This window comes from Zeus faber, assembly GCF_960531495.2.
Source record: "Zeus faber genome assembly, chromosome: 7".
Classification (NCBI taxonomy): Eukaryota; Metazoa; Chordata; class Actinopteri; order Zeiformes; family Zeidae; genus Zeus; species Zeus faber.
This window is the reverse complement of record NC_137203.1, coordinates 14772821-14798189: the sequence shown is the minus strand read 5'-3', so window position 1 is coordinate 14798189 and position 25369 is coordinate 14772821. Positions and strand designations below refer to the sequence as shown.

At 44.4% G+C, this 25369-nt stretch overlaps 1 protein-coding gene across 1 annotated transcript in view; it reads left to right on the top strand.

Annotated features, from left to right (window-relative positions):
• ntrk2a (neurotrophic tyrosine kinase, receptor, type 2a) overlaps positions 1-25369 on the top strand; it is a gene marked incomplete at both ends in the record, with an annotated part of 70464 nt that overhangs the window by 44720 nt on the left and 375 nt on the right. The window contains 6 exons of the mRNA XM_080003472.1: positions 150-338; positions 10606-10736; positions 14747-14919; positions 15631-15786; positions 16283-16367; positions 23835-23993. Coding sequence (XP_079859598.1) covers positions 150-338; positions 10606-10736; positions 14747-14919; positions 15631-15786; positions 16283-16367; positions 23835-23993 — 893 coding nt within the window. The remainder of the gene's footprint in view (positions 1-149; positions 339-10605; positions 10737-14746; positions 14920-15630; positions 15787-16282; positions 16368-23834; positions 23994-25369) is intronic.

Here is a 25369-nt window from a genome sequence, read left to right as displayed (position 1 = left end):
GTGTTGCGTTTGTTTTGTTCCGGATCAGAGGCCGAAGCGATACCGACGCGGCCACACTTTTACAGCATTTTGCAGAAAACGAACTCCACGCCCCATCGAACTCACGTGCCCCCTCGCCCCGCCGTCCTTCTCTCCCTCCGCTCTCGCAGGGCCCGCGTCGGTGATCAGCAACGACGACGACTCGGCGTCTCCGCTCCACCACGTCTCCAACGGCAGCAACACCCCGTCGTCGGCGGAGATGGGGCCCGACGCCGTCATCATCGGCATGACCAAGATCCCCGTCATCGAGAACCCCCAGTACTTCAGGAGCACCAACAGCCTGCTCAAGTCCGACACCTGTAAGTTTCCATTTCTGTCTGTGCGGGTCGATCTGAAAGTTGCCGTGACGGCCGTCGTGGTGTCTAGGTTTTGTGTCATGTGCCGCCATTTTCCATGAAAGCAAGCTGAAAACCTTCTTTTAATAGTGTTTACAAAGAGCGCACGCATTAAAATACACACAAAATTCCTTTATATAAAGAGAATAAAGAGAATATATAAAGACAATACAGTGGCATCCAGTGTTATTATGTACTTTATATACTTTTGAGCCAGTTCCAATAACACCAGCTTGTCATATTTGGCAACAGCAGCTTTTTCAAGTTTTTCAACAGTCGGACGTGTAAAAGGAGGCTGAGGTCACAGAAAAGCACTGCAGGAGTGCCGCACAATTGCCAGGTCGTTTTAGAAAAGAGGAAACACTCGTTTGAGGTCCTAACTGAATGAAGACTATATTAATTCAAAATGTATAAATGCTCTCTCTGGAGCGTTGGATTCCTGTAAATATCCAGGACAGAGCTGGTCTGGAGCAGCGGAGAATAAAGAAAAAGGTCCCTGTGCAGGAGGCAGCTCGGCGGATTTCCCACAGTGACCTCACAAAGGCGTGTTTAATGGTGTATATTTGTGTGTTTGCGCACGTCTGCGTGCACGCCATGTCTGCCACCAGGTGTCTGCACGTGTCTGTCTGCGTGCATACATGGAGGTAACCATAGCAACACCTTTCCTGCTTCCATGGCAATGGCCTTAGACTTAATTATAATAACTTGTCGATTCTGAGAGGAAAGAAGGAACGTGTGCACATGACTGTGCGTGTGTGTGTGTGTGTGTGTGTGTGTGTGTGTGTGCTGGTGCGTCTGCATGTGTGTGTGTGTGTCTGTGCGTGTGTTTGACTGCATATGCATGAACTTTTGATGAATGCACCTTCGGTCCGTGCATATGCATTCATGAAATCTCCATCTGACTTAATTGTGACTCGTGCTGGAGCAATTATTGGAAGTAAAACGTTCCACTTTTACACCGATAATGTGGTCGTCTGTTGAGGTCACACACACACACACACACACACACACACACACACACACACACACACACACACACACACACACACACACACACACACACACACACACACACACACACACACACACACACACACACACCACTCCTCCTCCATATGTATGGCACATGCAGTGCTAGCTCCAAGGCAGGGGGGGAGGCAGGGGGTAGAAACAGGCTCAGACACAGTGAAGAGGGGCTGACAAGGAGAGGGAGGGAGTGCAAAGTTAATGATATTGACCTGGTCCATCAACATGACATCATGATTATTGGCAAGTAATGAAAGCCTTTTGACGATACCGCCTTGTCTTGCAATAAATTCTGTGGCCCCCCCTTTGTTTCTATGCGCGTATGAGAGTTTGGAGTTCTCGTGCACCTTCGGACAGATCTGCGGGTTTTTTCGTGGAAGAAGTGCGGCAATTAGAAAAGGTCCAGGGGTCATAGTTCCAGTGTCCTCCAAACACCTGGCGTAAAAGCGATACAAAGGCCGGGATTTAGAGGCTAAAGACAAGATTAAACCGGAGCCAATCAATGCGTGTGTGTGTGTGTGTGTGTGTGTGTGTGTGTATGTGTGTGTGTGTGTGTGTGTGTGTGTGTGTGTGTGTGTGTGTGTGTGTGTCTGAGCAGACATGGCTTTATGCCTCCATGCACGTCTATGTCAAGTACATAATGACCCCTGTCTAACTCTAATGGAGAGAACAACCTAATGGAGGCCATTGATCTATTTTCTAGATATTACAGTCGCCGCCATCGACTATCCACACAGAGACAAACAGCTGCTAATTACTGCCTGGGCTGTTTTTTTTTTTGTTGTTTTTTTTTTGCAGACCTGTATAATTCCTTGGCCTTGCCTAGACCTTCACCGGGTTGTAATGAGGGTGCCGTGTTTTTTGGCGAAGAAAAACGGTGATAACATTACCGACGGTGCTTAGTCCGTCGCTGTCATCAGATGAGAGATTATAATGACTACGTCCGCTGCCAAGTGTTTAGCAGGGATGGCGATGCACTGGAGCCGCCTGTAAACACTGATGCGCGAGCCGCTTTGACACCGGACGGCTCTAATCCACATGAGACGGCTGCGGAGCCTCAACCTGCAGGTGCAAGCCACCATGCGGAAAAGCCCGGTGCAATGACTGTTTAAGAGTTACAGATCCGATGAACCAATGCACGCACGGAATATAATATAGACATCGCAGAGAGGGTTCATAAGCTCAGGATTCATCATCTTCTTTTTTTTTCACCTGTCGTTTGTCAGCCAGTCGTTTATTTTGGGACACTATGGGGTGGTTTGGCGAACAGGGTTTAATCGAAACTTTTGCAAAACTAATCCTACCTTAAAAAAAAATCATTTTCTGAGACGCGGCTTAAGATTTATTCGTTTTTGACTAGGAAGTCCTAGACTGCGGTGATGGAGGACTAGTCAGCTCCTTCTGTCTGGTCTCCTGATGAATCCAGATCATCTGTTCTTCATTATCGTCACGGGTGGACCTGGAGGAACCACGTCCATTAATAAACCTGCTCTGGCCAGGTTTAATTTAAGCCTTCAGCCGGCTCTGATCTTCCTTCTGGAAATCTATTTTGAACCAGGACTGAGAAAGGGCGTTTCAGTTAGTCCGGATTAAAAGTTCGATTTAGTCCAAGATAAGGCCTCATCCGCGTCCACGAAAAAAAATACATGTAGGCGTTTTCTTTTTTTTTTTTTTTTTTCGAAAGGTAGAAAGTATTTTTGTGTTTTCCGCGGCATTCTTGAGGGTCCTGCAAAACATGCAACCCCTTCTAAGCGCCTCTCGGAAATTCACTGTAGCCGCCTTTTGAAACCAAAACAATAATAATAATTTGACTTGAAAGTGGCGGATTCGTCGCAAAAAAAAAAAAAAAGGGGGGGGGGATTTACTTCAACACCACTCCACCAGTGAATGGGCCGGTGGCAATAAGCCCCAATTATAGAGGAAAAGTTTATCTGGAATTAAAATGACAGAGGACCAGAGTGAGTTTAAGCTCACGTTAGCCAGCTTAGTTTTCACAGGGCGATGGTGAACGAAAAGGCTGAATCCCTCTGTTAGATACCGCAGCTTATGAAGTTATTTCAGTTTTGGAAACGCTACGCCACTCCCGCCAGTCACAACTTCACCCCCCAGATGCGCGACCGGCACCAAAAATTCCAAAATTTTAGTCAGAGAGGCCTTCCGTCTTCCCGGTGTTTTTAAAATTTTTATTTATTTTTTTACGTTTTGGGATATAGTTTTATTTCGTATTCACACACGGGCGTGCGACATCAACGAAAAGGTGCGCACGCACACGTACACACACACACACACACACACACACACACACACACACACCCACACACACAGGTGAAAATGTGGGTTTTATTAGCGAAATCTCCAGAGAGGGAGACGGTCTTCCGAGGGTCGGCGGCCGCCCTGAGGGAGGGGAATCTGGACGCACTGAAAACACGCTCCTCAAGTTTATGGCTCTCGTGACACCGTGTGATGAATAGCAGGTGTGCGGCGTGAGGCTGTGGAGTGTCATTGTTAATATCCCTTTGTGTCAAGTCGCTATAGTGTGGGCTCTGTGACTATGGGATGTCTGAGCATGGTAATATGTGGCTTTGCTCGGGTATAATGGTCTGCCTTGTCCACCCGCAGACTTAACCATCGGCATATTTTTATTTATAGGGCTGTTCTTGGTCTGCCTCATCTTCCACATCCCTCAGAAAAGTAATTACACTCTAGTAATTCAAAATGGCTTGGAGGCGGGCACATCTGGCCGTACATGTTTTGACTGGCCCTGATGCTGATGACTTGTGACGAATATTGATGAACATTTTTTGATATTTGAAGATTCTGTTACTTATTCTCTATTTTCATTGTAAATTGTTATATGTTTATATGCCAGGACGCTCATGGTTAAGAGGTTTTTAATCTCGATGAGACTTTTCCTTGGTTAGATAAAGGTTAAATATATAAAATAAAATATATTTAGTTTATAATACAGTGGAACCTCGACTTACGACTGTAATTCGTTCTATAAGAACGGTCGTATGTTAAAACGAGCGTATGTCGAAGCAAGTTTTCCCATATGAATTGTGAAATCATGAAGGGTGAAAATAAACAAAATACACAGCACAAACACAGTAAATATGAACAAAAATATCGATAAGCCACGAACTACGCACACACACGATGTAGGTCGCCCGCTGGCTGACTGCTGACTGGCCGCCGACGCGCCAACTGTAAATTTCCACGCTCGTATCTTGGAGCAGTCGATACAAATTTTCGCGACTATCGCTACTCGTATCTTGGATTAGTTGTAAGTAGATGCAGTCGTAAGTCGAGGTACTACTGTATCTAATATCAAATTAATAAATAAAATAAAAATGTATGTATTTTAGGTTTTTTTTTGTTTTTTTTTACTATTGTAGCCTGAGATTTGGTTTAATTCGTAGGGAAAGACAAGAAAACGTAAGGTATAGGATATAACTGACTGGAGCAACAATACTCCAACGAATGACCATCTTTGGGCTTGTGGGCAAGGGGTTTAATTTGTTTTGCATTATGTATTTTTATACTTAATACAAGTTATTGAGATTTTTTTTAAATTAAATGAATGCATCACAGATTCATATGATGTTCAGATCACGTTGAATGAGATCATTTTCGTCAGGTTATATTGATTATGACTGTCAGCCTACACTGCCTTTTCAAGTTGCCATCGAATTTGGAATTTCAGAGCTGATTGCCCACGCCAGAGTTGAAGATAAGCTGCCGGAGCTCGCAGCTTGTGCGTTCTTGTAATCAAAAGAAAAAGTGCGCTCCGATCCCAAGGGCAGAGGGCAGAGAGGGCAGAACACTGCACCGGCAGTTTGTGAGAAGTGCCCGGTGTGCAAGAAAGTCCCAGTTCGAGCACTGGATTTACCCTTGATTAGGTCAAAATGTTGGTGAGGAAATTGGTGAGGACATCAGGAGGGCAATCCCAACCTGGATCTACACTCCCGATGCTGCATTTGTTCAAAGTAAAAAAAAAGAAAAAACAAGTTGGGTGTAAATGAAATAAAGGGGGGGGGGGAAAGATCTATCTCCTTGGTAACCGCACAAGTTGGCATAGCAACCGCAAAGAACGGTTTAGGTGGATTGGGGAATTATCAGCAGGATTTGATGAGTCTTGCAGCGATCAGGTTGAAGCTACGCAGCGCAAAGCAATCTTATAAACCGCCAAAACAGCTCTGACCCGTTGAGGCATGGACTCCGCAAGACCTCCGAAGGTGTCCTGTCAAGACGTTAGCAGCAGATCCCTTAAGTCTCGTAATGTGTGGAATGTTTGTCTTTTACTGCTACAACATGGGTGAAACCCCAGGCCAAATTTTCCACTTTGTGGGCCAATAACGCTAATCCTGAATCTTGAAGTTGCGAGGTGGGGCCCCCATGAATTGGACTTATTGTTCCAGCACATCCAAACAGATGTTCATTCGGATTGAGATGTGTGGAATTTGGAGGCCGAGTCAACACCTTGAAAGCTCTGCCATGTTCCCTAAACCATTCCTGAATATTTTTTGCAGCGTGGCAGGGCACATTATCCTGCTGAAAGAGGGCACTGCCATCAGGGAATACCGTTGCCATGAAGAGGTTTACTTTGTCTGCAACAATATTTAGGAAGGTGGTACGTGTCAAAGTAACATCCACATGAATACCAGGACCAAGGTTCTAGCATAACATCGACCAGAGCATCACACTGCCTGTGCCAGCTTGTCCTCTTCTCATAGTGCATGCTGGTGCCATCTCTTCCCCAGGTAAACGATGCACACGCACCATCCACATAATGTAGAAGAAGACATGATTCATTAGTCCAGGCCACCTTCTTCCACCTTCTTCCGCTTTCAGCGGTGGACAGGGGTCAGCATGGACACTCTGACCGGTCTGCAGCTACACAGCCACATACGCAGCAAGCTGTGATGCACCGTGTGTTCTGACACCTTTCTATCATAGCAGCATTAACTTTTTCACCAATTTGAGCTGCAGTAGCTCTTCTGTGAGATCGCCCATGACCCTGTCGCCGGTTCACTGGTTGTCCTTCCTTGGACCACTTTTGGTAGATACTAACCACTGCATAACGGGAACACCCCACAAGACCTGCCGTTTTGGAGATGCTCTGTCACAGTCGTCTAGCCATCACCATTTGGTCCCAATTTGTCAAAGTCACTCAGATCATTACACTTTCCCATTTTTCCTGCTTTCACCACATCATCTTCAAGAACTCACTGCCTAATAATAATAATAATGATATATCCCAACCCTCGACAGGTGCCATTGGAATGAGATGAGAATGTTATTCATTACACCTGTCAGAGGTTTTAATGTTGTGGCTGATCGGTGTATATAGTATTATAGTATGTGGCCCAGGAGGAAAAAAAGCTGTTTTTATTTCATCAGATGGGTGATGGAAACGAGGAGTGAGGAATAGTCCCCTGACATTAATTTACGATGCTGTTTAGGATGCTGATTAGGGGAGAGAGATGTGAGGTGTGAAGAGAAGAGAAGCAAAAAAATGAAGGCAAGCGCGGAAGGAGGGATGGGAGTGGCGTGGGGGTGGGGGTAAATGGGAGAGTGGACAGGTGGTTGATTGGAGAAATATTATTTCTCCCGGCGCTAATTTTCCGTTTGTTAGCGGAGGGCAGGCCGTGGGGAGGACAGGGAGGTCGGCTGGGAAAAATAGATTGACAGAAATGTGGTTTATGCAGAATTAGATGGACCCCGGATGCTTCCACGGTGATGATTACAGAGCAGGAGGGTGTCACCGGGGCTGAGGGATGATGGGGATTTTTTATGTTTTCTTGCAGAGAAACAAATGAAAAAGGCCAATGAAAAATGACCCGCCTAAACACAGGTTGGGAGCGTGGAGGGAATAGTCGGTAGACGTGGAAATTGATGTCTCCAGATGTTCATTTTCTGCAGAGGCTGATTGTGTCTGCGGGGGGGAGGAGGGAGAGACGAATTGCAACGGCACACCGGGAGAGGGATGGGGCCTGATGGAGGCTTGAAAGGGAGTAGATGGCTGATGGAAAGGGGAGGCCGGGCATTAAAACAGGGCGTGATAATGTAGACCGGAGAATAACATTTAAAAGCAGGTGCATCCGGAACTTTTCAATTTTGAGTCGCTGCGCGCATAGGCAAAGGGGCGTGCGAGGTGCGCTTTTTAGCCCAATGATGGATGGGAGGGTGTACAGTTTATTTATTTGTTTTTTGGGGTTTTTTTCCCCGATTAAAGCACTGAAATTGAACTTCTGTACTTTGCTTCAACCCTAATCATGGTTGTGAGGGTTTCTTTTGATTGAATGTCCTGTGTGTCCATGGGGAGAGAGAGAGAGAGAGAGAGAGAGAGAGAGAGAGAGAGAGAAAGAGAGAGAGATCACTCCTTGGCATTTTATATCGAGCCAATAATTGACTTAACTACTTGGGTTGCATGCTGTTCGGTCAAGCAGTCCCCGCTCTCCATGTCTCTGGCTGATACTCTCACAACGCAAAGATACAGTGTTTATTAAAGAAAAAAAAGCATTACGCAAGATCTTATATCACAAATTTAAAAAAAAAGGACCGTTCTGAAAAAGGTGTTTCATCTGATCAGCGCCAAAACACAAACAGAGTAAATGTTTAAAAAGGTGCGCCACCCATTTTGAGCGTCGGAAACGGCCAAAACTACACCCGTCCGAGGTGCTTTTGTGCTCCGCAGAACCAAACCCTACACCTCTATGTATCTGAGAGCAGGTGGTGATCGGGCGGTGTGGGGGTCTGGACGGTGACGTAGCGCCCATGTGATGCCATGTGTAGGGATGAATGGAGGCTGTCAATTCCATTCCAAACAGCACGACTTGAGGATTAAATCCACGCTTGTTTTGGGATTTTCCGGGCGCCTGAGCTCCGTCAGACGCCAGCGGCACCCGTGTGTTTTTTTTTTTTTTTTTTTTTTACAACAGAAAATATATTCGCGTGCCGCCGTAAACCAACCCATTCCCCATTAAGCCACGTCACCCCCTCGTACGAGAACAAATTCGCAGCCATCCCGTAAAGATCACAACCTGCACGTCACCTGCGTCCGCCTCAAAGAGAGAAAGCACTCAGCGCCCGTCAGTGTAACAGGCTGACGCGCGTGTTGGTTACGGGGAGGTGGTGAGAGGCGCGGCTACCGGCGAATACCGCCGGAGGAGGTTGGCGGCGCGCCGGGGCAGTGAGCTGGCGAGCTGCTGGCCGGTGGGCTTGTGGGATGTGGGTTTACAGTGCACGGCAGCTGCACCGGGGGACTGTTATTTTAAGGATTCCTGCCCCGCTGTTGCGCGATATGATGTCATCCCGGCATGAATTTTTGAATTTTTTCCTCCGCCGACACACTCATACCCGGGTGCCCTTGAGGGGTCTGTCCGGGTCTGGGGCGGGCGTGTTTCATCCCCCTGTCTTCATCTTCTTCATCATCTTCCTCACCTGCTCTCCCACCGCCCCGCTCGTCCTCCCTTGCTTTTAAGGACGCTCGCCACAGCAGCGCTCCTCGTTCCCTTCTCTTTGTCGACATCTTTCTTTTCGTCGCTATGTCGAGGTCTTCCTCTCTCTATCTCTGTCACCTCCCGCTCCCTGCTTGTCTGCGGGTCTCTCTCTCTCTCTCTCTCTCTCTCTCTCTTCCTCTCTCTCTCTCTCTCTCTCTCTCTCTCTCTCTCTCTCTGTGTCTGCCTTATATTGGGTTATGCTGGATCCCTGTAGCTCATAGTGTAGATCGATGCAGCTTCTTAGAGTTGAGCTCGGCTCTAATGTGATATTCTGAGTGGAGAGCTTTTCTTCAAATGCATCTCTTAATCACATCACAGATAAATCTCAGCTGTTGGTGCTGCTTTTGTGTGCGTGTGTTTATGTGTGTTTGCGTGTTCGTGTGTGCATGCGTGCGTGCCTGCCTGTGTGTGCGTGCGCGTGTGTGTGTATTCTTGTACATGCTATGTTGGCTTGTTTAAGGTTAAAATGTATTGATTTATTCACAATGTCTTTGTTTGTTGACACTTTACATTTTTATATTGTATTTTATTATACGTTATTTAATCTACTGATTTATTTATAAATATTTTATTCATTGACAGTTTTTATTTTTATATTTTATTCTATTGTTAGTAATTGTTACTGCCTATAGTTTTTTATGCAACCTGTTGGGACACTGGAATTCCTTTTAGGAATGAATAAAGTATCAATCTATCTATCTATCTATCTATCTTTTTTTCCTGTTGGGACACTGGAATTCCTTTTAGGAATGAATAAAGTATCAATCTATCTATCTATCTATCTATCTATCTATCTATCTATCTATCTATCTATCTATCTATCTATCTATCTATCTATTTATCTATCTATCTATCTATCTATCTATCTATCTATCTATCTATCTATCTATCTATCTATCTATCTATCTATCTATCTATCTATCTATCTATCTATCTATCTATCTATCTATCTATCTATCTATCCATCCATCCATCCATCCATCCATCCATCCATCCATCCATCCATCCATCCATCCATCCATCTATCTATCTATCTTATTTATGATATGTATATATTATGCAAATGTTTCTCGACTAGCTCTTGAAGCTGCAGTGGCAAAGAATAGTGTGTTTTTTACAAAACTGTGTAATCTTCAGCACTTTAGTTTATGTGAATATTATTAATTACATCAATTATTATATAATAAAGCACAACCAAGGACTGGACACACTTAGCCGTTGGTTTTCCCTATTCCTCCACGCTGAGAACAGGCTCAAAATATGTACATGTGAAAACATGTGCTGCCCAAATGTCCTGAAACAAGCGAACGTGAATCAGAAATGACCAAAAAATGATTAAAAAAATCAGTTATCCCTGACTCTGGTCCAAATAAAGGAGAGAAGCAGAAGGAGGTGAGAAGAAGCGGAGGACAGAATGTGAGCGATAAGAGAAAGAAAAGCAAAAAATCGCTCGGCAACAACATTTTTCAGGCCTGGTTGATATTGTTTGAACCTTATACTTATACCGTGACTCAACATTTGATAATTTAATTATAACAATTACAATTCAGCTGATAATGCAGAGTGTTTGCAAAGTTAAAAATAATGATGTGCCTTCTCTTTTATCCTCCTCCATCCTGTCTTTATCTCACTCTCTCTCTCTCTCTTTCTCTCTCTATCTCTCTCTCTCTCTCTCTTGCTCGCTCGCGCTCTCTCTTCCGCAGTCGTCCAACACATTAAAAGGCACAACATCGTCCTGAAGAGAGAGTTGGGAGAGGGCGCTTTCGGCAAAGTCTTCCTGGCCGAGTGTTATAATCTGTCGCCCGACCAAGAAAAGATCCTTGTGGCCGTCAAGGTAACCAGTTTGTCTTATCTATTACTTTTGACAGTTAATTTAAATATTCTCCCCTGGAAGTAAAAACACATTTGGACACGTGCGGCGGGAGAATTGCAGGGGCGAAGATATCGCCTTGACAATGTGAAACGCTGTTCGGGGAATAGGCGAAATAATTGTTAACAAAGAGTAAAAACAAGGTTTCTTTGATTCATTCCTTGCACTGCTCTAGAACCTTTATGCAATTTATGTATTCTATTTTTTAACTTTATGCATTCTGTTTCCTTTTGTAATGCGTTTCTTCGCACTTTGTCTGAAGGCTTTTGCCTTGTTGTCAAAGTGTGCTTTACATATAAACGCTCCTTGACTTACAAGAACCACTGCAAATAAAGCTTTTTCATGACTTGTCTATCAGAAAATCCATGACCTCGAAAATAAAACGGCGAATGAAACGGTGCTGGTGCCGAAAAAAAAAAAAGATACCATACCGTCATTGCATTTGGCTTTTACTGCATTTAGAGCGCTCCCTATCATCACCTCTATTAATCATTTTGATGCATAACATTTTTGGAGGGTTGTTGGTGTGAGGGTGTGTAAGTAATACCCATCAGACAGTGTATAGAGACATGGGAGGGGCATGCACCAGCGTTCTTAAATGAGGGCGTAGCTCGCGGAGCCAATTCTGCCGGACAACTCGACAGCGCCACGCCCTGCCACGCCCTTATTGTGCCGGCCCGCCGAAGCAGCCGGTCCCTCCTGCACCTCCGCTTCCGCTTCTCTCTTCTAGCCGCTGTGGGATCGGAGCTCATCCCTACATATTATTTCCCGTCCGCTCCGTGGGTCTGCTGGAGCCCGGACGCCACAGTCAGACGACGCTAAGACTTGAATTCCGTCGCCACGTCTCCGCTTGCACCTGTGCACCCCCAGACTTCCGACCGTAACGACTTTCTTTAGGTTGAGTGACACCGAAACCACCGACCGCGCGGGGGGCTCAAATTGAACGGTTTCCGATAGAGGATGTCCCTGGCATCCTTCCGCCCCATCCATCCATCCATCCATCCAGCCCTCCTTCCACCGAGGGGGCTTTTTCACTGCCTGCGGTGAAACAGGATCCTATTGGTGGAGAACTTGTCATTAACTATACATGACCCGTGTCAGAGACCCCCGCTTCCTCTCCCTCCTTCGTTTCACCCCTTCCTCCCTTTCTTACCGAGACGTTCCGCTTCCTTCCTCCGTCGAGCTTCCTCCTCTCGTCCCCCCGCCCCTCCTCCTCTCCCCCCCTCTCCTCCACCTTTAGCCTCCCGTCACTCCTTTCTGATGGTTTCCGCGAGCTGTGATCGTTTCAATTATATCACTCCGCGTGCGATTGGAGACCCGGCGAAAAATGAGTGGCGGCTTGTAAAGGATAATGCTGTTGCTACGGTTACGTGCCCTCGCCGGCGGGACGCGAGCGTCGCAGCCGAAAGATGACATGAGCTACCTATCACATTAATCAATTCATTAATTTGAGATCAATCTGATAAATTTATCTAAAATTAATCTCTTAAATTGCTTTGACAGCCGGAGGTGGCTTAATTCATTCAGATATAATGTGTAGAAATTATTGCATTTATTAAGGTTTTTTTTGCCTTTTTTAATGGGTTGAACTCAGTAACATTAACCATTTTTATAAGTGAAGAAATAGCTTCCATGTACTTACACAATGGGTGGTTTTGCTCAGGAAATTCATGAAGTTAGGTACTGTAGAGCGATTCGAGCTCATTCCATGATTATACTGTTATACTTTTATTATACAGTATTGTACTGTAGAGTATCTTTGGAAAATTATAGTTTTGCCATTGCATTAACATCCCATGTGTGATGACGCTTCAAACAGTATCATTTCTGCATAATTATGCTGCATGCCTCCAAAATCTCCATGCTACATACTATATCATCATATAGCCGCACCACTTCCTTTCAGAACTCTGTGGGTTGATTTTTCATGCAGTAAGTGCCTTAATTGTTATTTCATTTACAGTTCTGCATTAGCCCCCTCCCTCACACACACACACACACACACACACATGCAAACACACAAATGTATTGTAAAACTCACATGTTTGCACTATTCAAGCCCCTTACGCTTGCTCCCAGATACAGCACATTACAGTAGCCTGCAGACGCTAATAGAGTGTAATGGTGCAGGTTTTACTGTAGTCTATCAATCAGCCAGTCAGCCATTATACAGTAGTGAGTTTACGGTTATATTATACACAGGGGTGCCATCGATCACACACACATATTTGCACATGCAAATATAGCAGAAAGATCGAGGGAAATGCACACACGCACACGCGCGCACACGCACACACACACACACACACACACACACACACACACACACACACACACACACACACACACACACACACACACACTCACTCATATTAACACTCAAGGGTTACTAAACGGGAGCCATAAATCATATCCTACACATCTGGCATTTCCAAGAATGCATTTACAATCAAGCCCAACACATGCAGATGTGCGTCGGCTCATTCACCACCTAGAGGCTGTTCCGATCACGTTATTTGTCCGGGGATTTGCGTGCGCGCGGAGCGGATGACTAACGGCCCGATATTAGAACGCTGAGCGTGGGATTTAAGGCAACATTGCATTCAATGACTCAGAACTAATGGAAGTCTCTACCCCGCCGTCCCAATAAGCAACGTCAACACGCCTTGCGCTCGCGCTCATGCAAAGTAGCCATCACCGGCAAATACAGGGATTGTTTTGAATATTCAGTAGAACCTTCCAGCGTCTCACAACATTATTTAGGATGATAGTATACTGTACACTGTGCAATGCAGGGTTTCTGTTTTTGATACGATTTTTTTCGTTGTGAAATCGATTCCCTTTTCTTTCGTCCAAGTCTTCCGGCCAATACTTAAGACGAACCAGATTCCATCTCCGCTGTCGACAGGGCGTCGCCCTCGCTGCATCACTACTAATTTATTAAAGATCAGATAGGCGTCTCAGCTTCCATAGCGTATCTGTTCTATAAGAATCCTACATACTGTCGCATCATCCGCCCGTTTCACGTTACGTCCTGTAAAGTACCGGGGGGGCCCAGCGTCTCGTACAACGACTCCGATTGGTCGGACGGGGGGGAGTGGGCGGAGTCCCGGTCGTGTCTCAATTTCTGGCGGCTCAGCATGGTCAGAGGGTCATGAGGGCGGCGCATTTGAAACTTCCTGAGTTTTCTTCTGTGTGGTTTTCAGCGGCATCCTCCTCGTCCTCTGGTCCTCGATTTGTAATCAGATCCCTGGTAGTGCGTTGTACAGGGAGCGTAGACGCGCACGCACACACACACACTCACACACGCGCGCACACGCACACGCGCACACGCACACACACACACACACGTGGTGAAACACAGACGTACTGTATACCCATGTCATATATTGTAGGAAGGCAATTAATTATTCATTGAGGACAAGAAGCATTTTCTATATTTTTCTGTAGATGTGAAATGAATAGGGGGCCCGGCATCACGTTCATTTCCTGAAACTCTTTCCCGTCTTTGCCCATGTTCGTGTTTTACACGACAGAATCCCTGATTCATGGTCGGGACATGAAAATTTGTTTCAAAAGAGACGGGTGAACACAACAGCTATGCACATCGCAATAACTCCATATTGACATTGGTGTTCAATTTAATGGCTCCATTGTTTTCACACTGCTTTTGGACTGCTTTATCTTTGTAATTTCTTTGTGCCAATATTTTCACATTGTGTCGCCAGCATTGCTGTTACTATTATAACTCACGTTTTTTTGTTTTACTTCAGCACCTTAATGACACAAACAAATTAGAAACTTCTCCTTGCAAATCCCTAATTGGCTGTTGGGATTTTTTTGTGGGATCAGGTTTGTGCGGTTATGTGTTCATTCATTAAAAAATAACCTTGTTTGTTTTTTTCTGTAAATGTGTGTATGTGTGTGTGTGTGTGTGTGTGTGTGTGTGTGTGTGTGTGTGTGTGTGTGTCCAGACCCTGAAAGAGGCCAGTGAGAACGCAAGGAAAGACTTCCACCGCGAGGCCGAGCTGCTGACCAACCTGCAGCATGAGCACATTGTGACGTTCTACGGAGTGTGTGTGGAGAGCGACCCGCTCATCATGGTGTTTGAGTACATGAAGCACGGAGACCTTAACAAGTTCCTCAGGTACGTCTCGTTCTTCAGTCCTCGAAGACGCAGGTGAATGCATTGAGGTGTTTGAACTCGGTCCGCGGATTAAATTTTCAGATTTATTTTTCTGTTTGCGTGCTGTCTTATTCATCCTTGAGTAATTCAACAATAACTATAACACTGCATAGGGCGAGATTGGATATGATGAGGATGATGATTAATTTGTTTATTTTTATTGACACTCATCTACATTTTTTATGTAATTTTAAATGCTCTTCAATATTATGATACATTATAATATTTTATATATTACAAATTATTATCATTATTAATTTCATTATTATTATTATTATTATTATTATGATTATTATTACTATTATTATCATTATTATTATTATCATCATAAGTAGTAGTCGTAGTAGTAGCAGTATTTTAAATAGTATAAATAATAATATTATAGGGTATATTATAATAATATATCATAAATATAAAAATTTATAATAATATTGATAGTTATTTTTTATTTTTGTTTCGATCTTGCTGGAAATTTGGAAATGGAAAGTATTAGATGAAATGTGTTATGCTCCTCAAACATCAGGATGTAAATGTTGAGATCCAACATAGAAATGTTGACCTTTTGGTGACCTTTTGGTGACAGGTGACCACAATAGGCAAAGATAAACCAAACAGCCCAAAACAGGACAAAACAAAGCAGACAACGGTCCTATGTTGTGTTTTCCTCCGCAGGGCTCATGGTCCGGATGCGGTCCTCATGGCGGAAGGCCAGACCACCAGGCCCGTGGAGCTGACCCAGTCCCAGATGCTGCACATCGCCCAGCAGATCGCCGCCGGCATGGTTTACCTGGCGTCACAGCACTTTGTGCACCGCGACCTCGCGACCAGGTTCGACAGTGCACTCCGTGGACACTGTTATATACAGTATACACATTATGATATCTTATATCTTATCTGAAATACAACTCTGATACACTACTGGGCCTGCTCTTGCTTAAGATACAAATTAGCATTGGTTTTATAACCTGGCAATTGGTCAAAAAATGTAAAATAAAATAAATTATTTTTTACTACTTTATGCTATATTGCATCGCATCACTAAGTAGACACTTTTGTCCAAAGCGACTGACTATAAGTACATTTGTCATCGTCAGAGTCTTTGACAGAAAAGCCTTCGATAAGAACAATGGAACTTTTGGAGGGTTTTTATTTTAAGTCCATTGATGTTCATATACTTCAAACGTGCAGTTTGTCTCTCACTTTGGATTTAATACTACTGTAGTACTGTAATAAAAACCTGCATTAATATGAAATAAAAACTAAAAATATAAATACCAGATATGTCCCCGCTGCATTGTTATGACGTTACCGCTCTCTCTTGTAGGAACTGCCTGGTGGGCGAGAACCTGCTGGTAAAGATCGGCGACTTTGGCATGTCCAGGGATGTGTACAGTACTGACTACTACAGGGTAGGTGTATGTGTCAACCTCTTTTCTAGCCCCGTTTATAGCCTGCAACCCCCCAACCCCACCACCACCCCCATCCTCACGCCCACCCCACCCCCTTCCTGCTGCATGCCCCTCCACCCCCACCCTCACCCCACCCCACCTCTCTGCTCATCCCCTGCATGAGCATGATTGGAAGGCCTCTGAGACCAGATCAGGATCAGTAGCATGCTGCACTAGTATTAATGGTATAAAATAAAGCAATAACCAAATAAACAAATGTTCCTTCAATAAATAATCAATGATCTATAATTGCATTCAATAAAAAAAAATTAAATAGAAATGTAATCTATAAATGTCACTGTTTTTTTTAATTTCTTGTAAATTTTCATCAAAGATAATTTGAAGAATGTGTTTGGTTTTGAGGGTGGTTTTGCGTTTTCCTTTGCCTTCCTTTACAGGTGTTACAGGAATTTGTCAGGCCCCTAAATCGGGGACAGGCTGAAAATCCGGTCCCCATCGAAATGTCGTTGAATAGCCCTGTCCTACAAGACCTTGAAATCCCAATTTCACAAATTTCGCCTAATTTTGAACACCTACTTTCTCATTCAAATACCATGAGGGATGCCGCGTAAATGCCATGTGAAGGGGGAACTTTAATGGTTCCCACTGCCGACGTACAAAAGCTCCATTTGTATCCCAGGAAGTGACCGTCTGTGTGTCAGAGGCTGCGGTGTCAAGTTCTATAACCAGGGTGTAGGGATTTACCCAGCGCTTCCAACTGAGCACACATAAACACGCACATACATCATGCACACTACACATACACATTTACACACACACACACACACACACAACAAACTTTCACACATAGACACAGAGAGATTGAAAGGTCCGGGCGGCGGCGATGAGCAGTGAAAAATAACACTGCAGCGCGGGTGCCAAGGTTGACAGAGGTCTTAGGGACAACTGAGAGCGTTTTTTATCGCCGGCGCCACAATCTGTCACTGCAGAAAAAAGACCAATATCTAATAATACACAGTGATCGATTGATAGTGACGGTCCGTGTGCCTCTCTGCTGTCCACTGTCACACACTGACATGAGTGACAGTGAAGGAAAATTGGTGAAATGAATGAGTCAAGGACACATGTGGCCTTTCCATTAGTCATAATTACAAGAGCACTGATGTTAACAATAATAGTCCCCAACATGTCACTCAGCGTGTCACCTATATGTAACGCTACCTTGACCGCGTATTCTGCCGTGGCATTCCCCCCGAAGGAGTTTAACATTGAGTTAGACCTTCAACATCCCTTTTTACAATCATGTAGCGCCTACTCTTTGACAGTATAGAACGCTTAGATGCTCTTCGCTTCAATAGACGATAGGCTGTGACGTCATATAACATTATAACACATTATACGTTTTTTTTTGTGTTTAAAATTAAATAAATTAAATAATTTGTATGCCACATTCCACAGTTTTGACGGAAAGAGTATGTAATGACACCTTTTAAGCAACACAAGGACACTTCATAAAGCAATAAAAAGCATATAAGCATAAAACAATATTAAAAAGGAAACCCAGGAGATCAATTAGATACATACCTGAGTAATATTGAAATAAATAATATTAATTGTTTCTTTCAGGTTGATTATTTATGAATCTCATTATTCATATATTCATTTATTTATTTATTTATTATTATTATTATTTTTTTTTTTTTTGTTTATGTGTTTATTTGTTTCCCCAAACACACCATTTAGTTAGTTTTCACGTTGTTAGAACTGAAGCAACCCTTTATTACCTATTTTTTTAATCATGAAATCTACGATCATTTCACCCGAAAACAATCCGTCTGTCAGCAAATTGAATTTGTAGAGGTCCTCTCTCGGACACTGACACTGTTCTCTACTTGCCCTGTCTACATTTCAATTTAGTCCCTCCTCCTCCACCTTCGACACACACACACACACACGCACGCACGCACGCACACACACACACACACACACACACACACACACACACACACACACACACACACACACACACACTCTCTCTCTCTCTCTCTCTCTCTCTCTCTCTCTCTCTCTCTCTCTCTCTCTCTCTCTCTACTCCCCTTACTCAATAAAAGCCTTAGTGCCAAGGCTGTAGCCATAGCAACGGCCATCAGACAGTATCGGTGAGCCTCAGTTGTATCCACCATTCTTTTTGCTTTTGTCCTTGTTGTTAGTTTTTTGTCTTTTTGGGGAGGAAGACAAGTAATCAAAGAATTTCTACTTAGTATGCCAGAGCAGTACGGAGGAGAGAGAGGGGCCGAGAGGCAGAGAGAGAAAAAGAGAGCGAGAGAGAGAGTGTGTGGGGGACAGAAAAGGAGGAGGGTGGCAGCGATGAGACGAAAGAAAATAAAGAAACAGGGAAGGGAAGGAGGGAGGGAGGGAGGGATAGGGTGGGATACGGAGAGGGGGGCTTAACAAAAAAACAACGCGGGCGGAAGAGAGGGAGAGAAAAGGGTGGCGTCCAGAGTCGGAGGAAGGGGAGCAGGAGATATCAATAAGTACACCAAAGAGAAGGGGGAACGGGCGAGAGGGTCGACACACGCTGGGAGGAGAAGTGAGGAGGAGGGGGGAGGGTTGGCGAGGTACGGAAGAGACGTAGAGAAGGAAGAAGGGATGGCAAAACAAGACGGGGGAAGGGGGAGCGAGAGAGAGGAGACGTCCCGAATATATTGACGCGGAGCTGAAATAAAACTGCAAAACAGCGAGAGACGCGTGCGTCACGGAGGGTGGTGGGAGGACACGTGCGGCGCTCCAGCATCCAGGAGATAAGGGAGGCTGGGAGAGAGGGAGAGGGAGAGAGAGAGAGACAGAGGGGGAGAAGGGGGGAGAGAGAGGGGGGGGTGATATAGGAGGGGAGAGGCTATGAAATGGGGGTGAGAAGAAGAAGAAGAGAGAGAGCGAGAGAGAGAGAGAGAGAGAGAGAGAGAGAGAGAGAGAGAGCGAGCGAGCGCGTAGGGGATCCAGTCATCCGCCTGCGTCAGAGAGGAGCAGAGATGAGTCATAGAGGACTCAGAGAGCCCCCAGTGTGTGTTTCCGTGTCCGTGTGTGTGTGTGTGTGTGTGTCGTGCGTGTGTGTATGTGTGTGTGTAGTGCCATGTGTGTGTGTGTGTGTATGTGTCTATGAGAGAGAGAGAGAGAGAGAGAGAGAGAGAGAGAGAGAGAGAGTGTGATAGAAAATAGAAACGTCTGAGACAAATCGAGCTCAGCAACGCTGCGATGACGTCATTCAAATCCCCGTTACACAACGAACCTGACAGACACGATGTCTTAAAATCTAAAAAAGCGTGTGCGTGTGTGTTAATGTGCAGTAATTGGTATGTGTTTACGTGTGTGTGTGGGTATGTGTGTGTGTATGTATGTATGTATGTATGTATGTATGTATGTGTGTGTGTGTGTGTGTGTGTGTGTGTTTGTGTGTGTGTTTGTGTGTGTGTGTGTTAGTGTGCAGTAATTGGTATGTGTTTACGTGTGTGTGTGTGTGTGTGTGTGTGTGTGTGTGTGTGTGTGTGTGTGTGTGTGTGTGTGTGCGCGCGTGACGAGCGTGCACATGTGTGTGTGTGCGCGTGTGTAGGGGGTGGCTTGTGCCACATTATACTGCATCCTAAAAAAAAATGTGTAGGATGTAATTGAATTCCTTATGTTTCATCATACACTGCCGCAATCTGTTTATTGTTGCTGTTGCTCCTTGGCAGCGGAGCCGTCGCCAACCAATTTCTCCAGGATAATTGGGAGCGTTTTAAATCTCACCGCAACCTGCCTCTGGGTTCTTTTCAAAACCGCTGGCTTAATGGACGTCCTGGAGATGTTGGTGTGAAATAGTTATAAAGGAGAGGGACAAAGCCTCTCTCCGCTACTGTCACCGTGCAAATTTTATTTTTTATTTTTTTGGGTGGGGGTGTCAGCGCTACACCCCTGATGCAGTGGTGTCGTCGACACAAACGCTGCCGTCGCTCTTGGTTCAGACGCAGGTGCAAGGAATTGTTTCTTTTACGATGAGAACAAGCGTTGATCCGTTTTTTTTTTTTTTTTTTGGTGATGAGCACAACCGGACACCAATGGGTGTCCGGTTGTTCTCATCGTTCAAATCTTCTTTTTTCTTTTTTTTTTCCTGTTTTGTTTTTTCATTATATTCTGGATTCTTGACGTCGGTCCAAGGTTTTGATTGAGCTTCAAATGCTCTTGAGTCCTTCATTGCAAACCATTTACTGTAGCCTCCTCCTTACAAAGAAAACAGTCCCCTTGCGTCCTCTCAGGAAAAAAAACACACACACACACGCACGCACACACACACACACACACACACACAAACACGCACTCACACACACCCGCGCACCCACGCATGCTCGCACGCACGCACATACGCACGCACGCACGCACACACACACACACACACACACACACACACATTCTCAGAAAGAGTCATAGTTTCCACATAAAGCCAAAGGACAATTAAGGTATAGTTGCTTCCTCGCTAACAACCAGTGGGAGGAGTTGGTAAAAAATAGAAATAAAAAGCCTCTCCCGGACACACAAACTTACAAATGTTGCCAATCTAAGCTTCTCATCCAGTTGCCATGGATACCACATCCTCCAAGAGGTCACTCCAGAATGACCCCCCCCCCCCCTCGCTATTTTTTTGTAAGGTTTTCCTGGAACGCGCAGGCGGTGGGAGAGTGATCTATGAATATTTATGAGACCTACACACACAGAGAGACAGTAAAAGACACGGGGAAGACAGAGGATAACACTGAATGATAATGAAAGTGAGGCGCAGAGAGGGAGATTTAGGAGGCAAGTTGAGGAAAGGCCAAACAGAGAGTGTAAGACAGTGAGAGAGAGAGCGAGAGAGAGGGAGGGAGGCAGAGAGAGGGGGGGGGGGGATATACACACACAATAAACTGAAAGGTCACCCCAAATTTGGCCCTTTAAATTCTCTACGAGGAGTTTCCAACTGTATATTGCTGCCCGTGATTTCTTGATGGATTTATAGGACCAAGAGGAATGAAACCGTCGGCGATACAATTTGTTTTTCTACATATTGACTGCAAATGCTTGAAATCAAAATCGGATTAATCGGATCAATTAGCATCGTACTGGGGCGGGTTTAATCTAATCCCACTTGCTTAAATGAAGACGCTGCTTGAGTTCGGATGAATAAATTCTCGACTAGGAAGTCCTCGGCTGAGGTGATGAAGGACTAGTCAGCTCCTTCTGTCTGGTCTTGGTGCTGATCTTAGTCCAGATCAACCTGGTCCACCTGGAGGCCACGCCCATTCATCCAAAGATTTAATTCAAGCCTTCACTCAGGCCTAGATTAGATCTGATCCTCCTTCTGGAAATCTTTTTTTTTTAATTTATTTATTTTTTTTATCTAGACTAGGGCAAGTCGGAGCCTATTTTAAACCACGACTGAGAAAGGCCATTTCAGTTAGTCCAGATTAAAAGTGATTGAGTCTAGGATTAGGACCCGTCCGTCTCCGTGAAGCCACCATTATGTGTTTTTTAGTTTCTTAAAGTATGACCTCATCGCTACGCATCCGTCTCCCTCTCGCTCTTCGATGCAAATGACCTTTTTTTTTTCCGGGCTGCAGAGGTTATGGAGTTGTTCAAACACGACTGTTTCCGTCCACTTGGCTGCTAATGTCACAGAGAGGATCCCAAACTGCCTGTAGTGGCTTTTAACCTGTCCCGCTTAATATTTAATGAAGCGCACGCGGGGCCTCTTAAAACGTCTCAACCGGCCTCCATCTCCCTTGTTGTCTTTTAAACCGTTTATACTTGATATGAGCTTGATGTTTTTTCTCTTCCCACAGGCACAGGCACACACACACACACACACACACACACACACACACACACAGTCACAGTAACACACACACACACACGCACACTTTTTAACCGGATAGTAGTTTTCTCTCTTATTCAAGAGGAGAGCATGAGCCTTTCATTTTAAATTAACAAATGACAATGATCACCACGAATGAATAACAACATAACAACATGACTAAATGTAATGTTCAGGTCGAATCAACAAAAACAGATCAATCGAAAAACTACAGTGCAATACACTGTAGAATCGGATGCAATAGAATACAACGATAGAATACGATACGATTTCCGGACATCGAATAGAAGAGTAAAAACGGGCGTCATTTCACGGGTGGGGACGTATGAGAACGTGTGGAGGGGGAAATAAGTCGGATGGTGTGACGGCGAGCGGCAGACATTTAAATGATATGCGAATGGAAAAAGAAGAGAAAGAAACCATTTGAGCAACACAGGGAAGAACAGACCCGAGAGGAGAAATGCAAATGAGACGAGGCCGGAGTCTGAGCGAGCGAGAGAGAGAGAGAGAGAGAGAGAGAGGAGGGGGGCCGCTGTGAAGAGTGGGAGTTGTGCAGATGGAGCCAGATTCGTGTCCCCAGACGCGCCGGCAGACCTGATGGCTATCATTCTGGTCCTACACCTTTTATTAGCCCATTAAATAACTCGGCCGACGAGCGCGGCGGCGGCGGCGGCACTGCGCGGCGCAGACCATTCATGGTCCTGCTCCCGCAGGAACGGATCGTCGCGTCTGCAGGCGGGGAGCGGCGCTCCCTGCAACCACGTCAGGTTTCGGACGCGGAGGGAGAGCGCCGGGAGGCCCAACGTCGGCAGAAATGACGCCGATACGCGGAACCGGTTTCAATTCAATCACCCTCGGAAAATGCAAACGCCGTCAAAGGTTGTTTTCCAACCGTAACGTGCCCAATAATGACACAATAAACGTTGACCTCACTGTGCTATTGCCTCTGATACCTTTTTCTACATCACGCCTATTAAACTGGCGGCTTGGGGACCAAATGTGGCCCGTGCATCTATGTCGACCGGCCCTTTAAATAGGACAGTAGGGATCAACTGGAGAAAAAAAATCAACACAAAAATGTTTACACTTTGCCATTTATCAAAAAATTAATTAATGCAAATGTCATATTAAAAGGCAGCTTTCCCTCTTGTCCCACCCACCGCTGTCCCAACCAATCACTGTTTGATCACTCGCCATCTGTCAAACTGTAAAATCTTAAAATAGTTAAATAGGATATTACGTCTTATAACACAGAACCAGGTGAGGAGAAACAATGTCTCTTGTTCATAGTAAAAAAAAAACAACAACAACAACAATAACAATAACAAACATATGGCTATGAAGAAGCACTGTAAAGCAGTGTCAACCATATATATATATATTGTTTTTCAACAACAAAATGTTAATTTGTAGGAGCCCCAACTGCATAGAACCGCTCAAATCAGTGATGTTTCATTGAAAAGTCGGAATGAAAATAAAGCCGATATATATATATTTTTAATGTGAAAGTTCATAACATTGTAACTGTAAAAAAAAAAAAGATATTTTGAAAACAAACCGAGTCATTGTCTGGTCTGTGCGTGCAGGTCGGCGGCCACACGATGCTTCCCATCCGCTGGATGCCGCCCGAGAGCATCATGTACCGGAAGTTCACCACCGAGAGCGATGTGTGGAGCCTGGGCGTGGTGCTCTGGGAGATCTTCACGTACGGAAAGCAGCCCTGGTACCAGCTCTCCAACAACGAGGTGGGGTTTGTTCGTCGACTCTTATCCATGTTTTCTATTTATATGTTCCTTTCATCATTGCATGTCCGGCTGGTTTGGTGTTTGAGGAAATCTGGCTTGTGTGGGTCGATCATTAGAAGTGATGATTTTTAAAAGGCTAAATGAAGTAATCCTCCGATTAAGAATCACCAAATAAGTTCATCCGAAATAAAGTTGATAGGCAAGCCCGATTTTACTTTAAGGACCGTACCATGGTCAAATTTACTGTGAGCACATCGAATAAACTCCTCGGTCCCGCTGTCAATGACGACAACATATATATTTTGTCAAAGTTGCTTGCTTTTACCATGTTTTTGCATTTGTTAATTCCATTTGAAAAGGTGGAAGCGTCATAGCTTTAGGAAATAGGGAATATGGTCAAATGAAATCATTTTCACAAGAATACATCATTTGATTTGATAATGTAATAATTTTCAATAATTTTAAGGTAGATCTCTCACAATATTGCAGGAATTTTCCAAAACCCCAAATTAGAGACAACATTAAAAATCTCAATATGTGATCTATAGCTATCGTCAGGAAAATGGTCAGGGGCAATGTCAAATGTGTGCGCTGACTAGTAAATGGGAAAAAAAGAACGCAATTTTACCCAGTAAAATGATATGTATGTACTGTAAATTGTTTTTAACTGTTTTTTTCTTGAAAATCTGGGGACACCGTAGTGGCACGAGTCCCCTGGCGCGGCTTCCTGTAATCCGTACAGATGCACCTTCAACCCCACCGGCCATGACCTCTACCTTTCCGTCTTAACCTTAACCCTCACCTTACCCCGAAGCCCATTATTTCCTCATCTCCGGTTGCAGCCCGTTAACTCTATCAGCGGCCTCCCTTCCTCTGCCTTTGACCTCATTATCCCACTCTCGTTACATCCATCTTTAACCCTGCAGCCTCCACCCTGCTCCTCCACACGCACCGTGATACCAGAGAACTGAAGCACTCAGTCTTTCCTGGTTCCAAAAACCCTCGTAGACCCTTTACCCAAACCATGAGTGTTACGTTTGGGTCAGAATATAGGTCTTATTAATACAGGGCATTGATATAAATATATATAAAAATTATATTATTATTATATATAATGATATATTATATTATTATATTATTATTATATATATTATTAAAAAGTGACTCTATAGCCTCAACATTTTTGAGAAACCAATTAAATAAATTAAGTAAGAGATTATGGAATGATTTACAAAAATACCCTTTCAGGTAATTGACTGTTGCCTGTTATTATTTTACTTGTTTTTTTGTATTCATTGACATTTTTTTATTTAATTTTAATTAATTTTCATTTTATGATTTTTGATATATTATATTTAGGTCAAATGTGTTGCAGT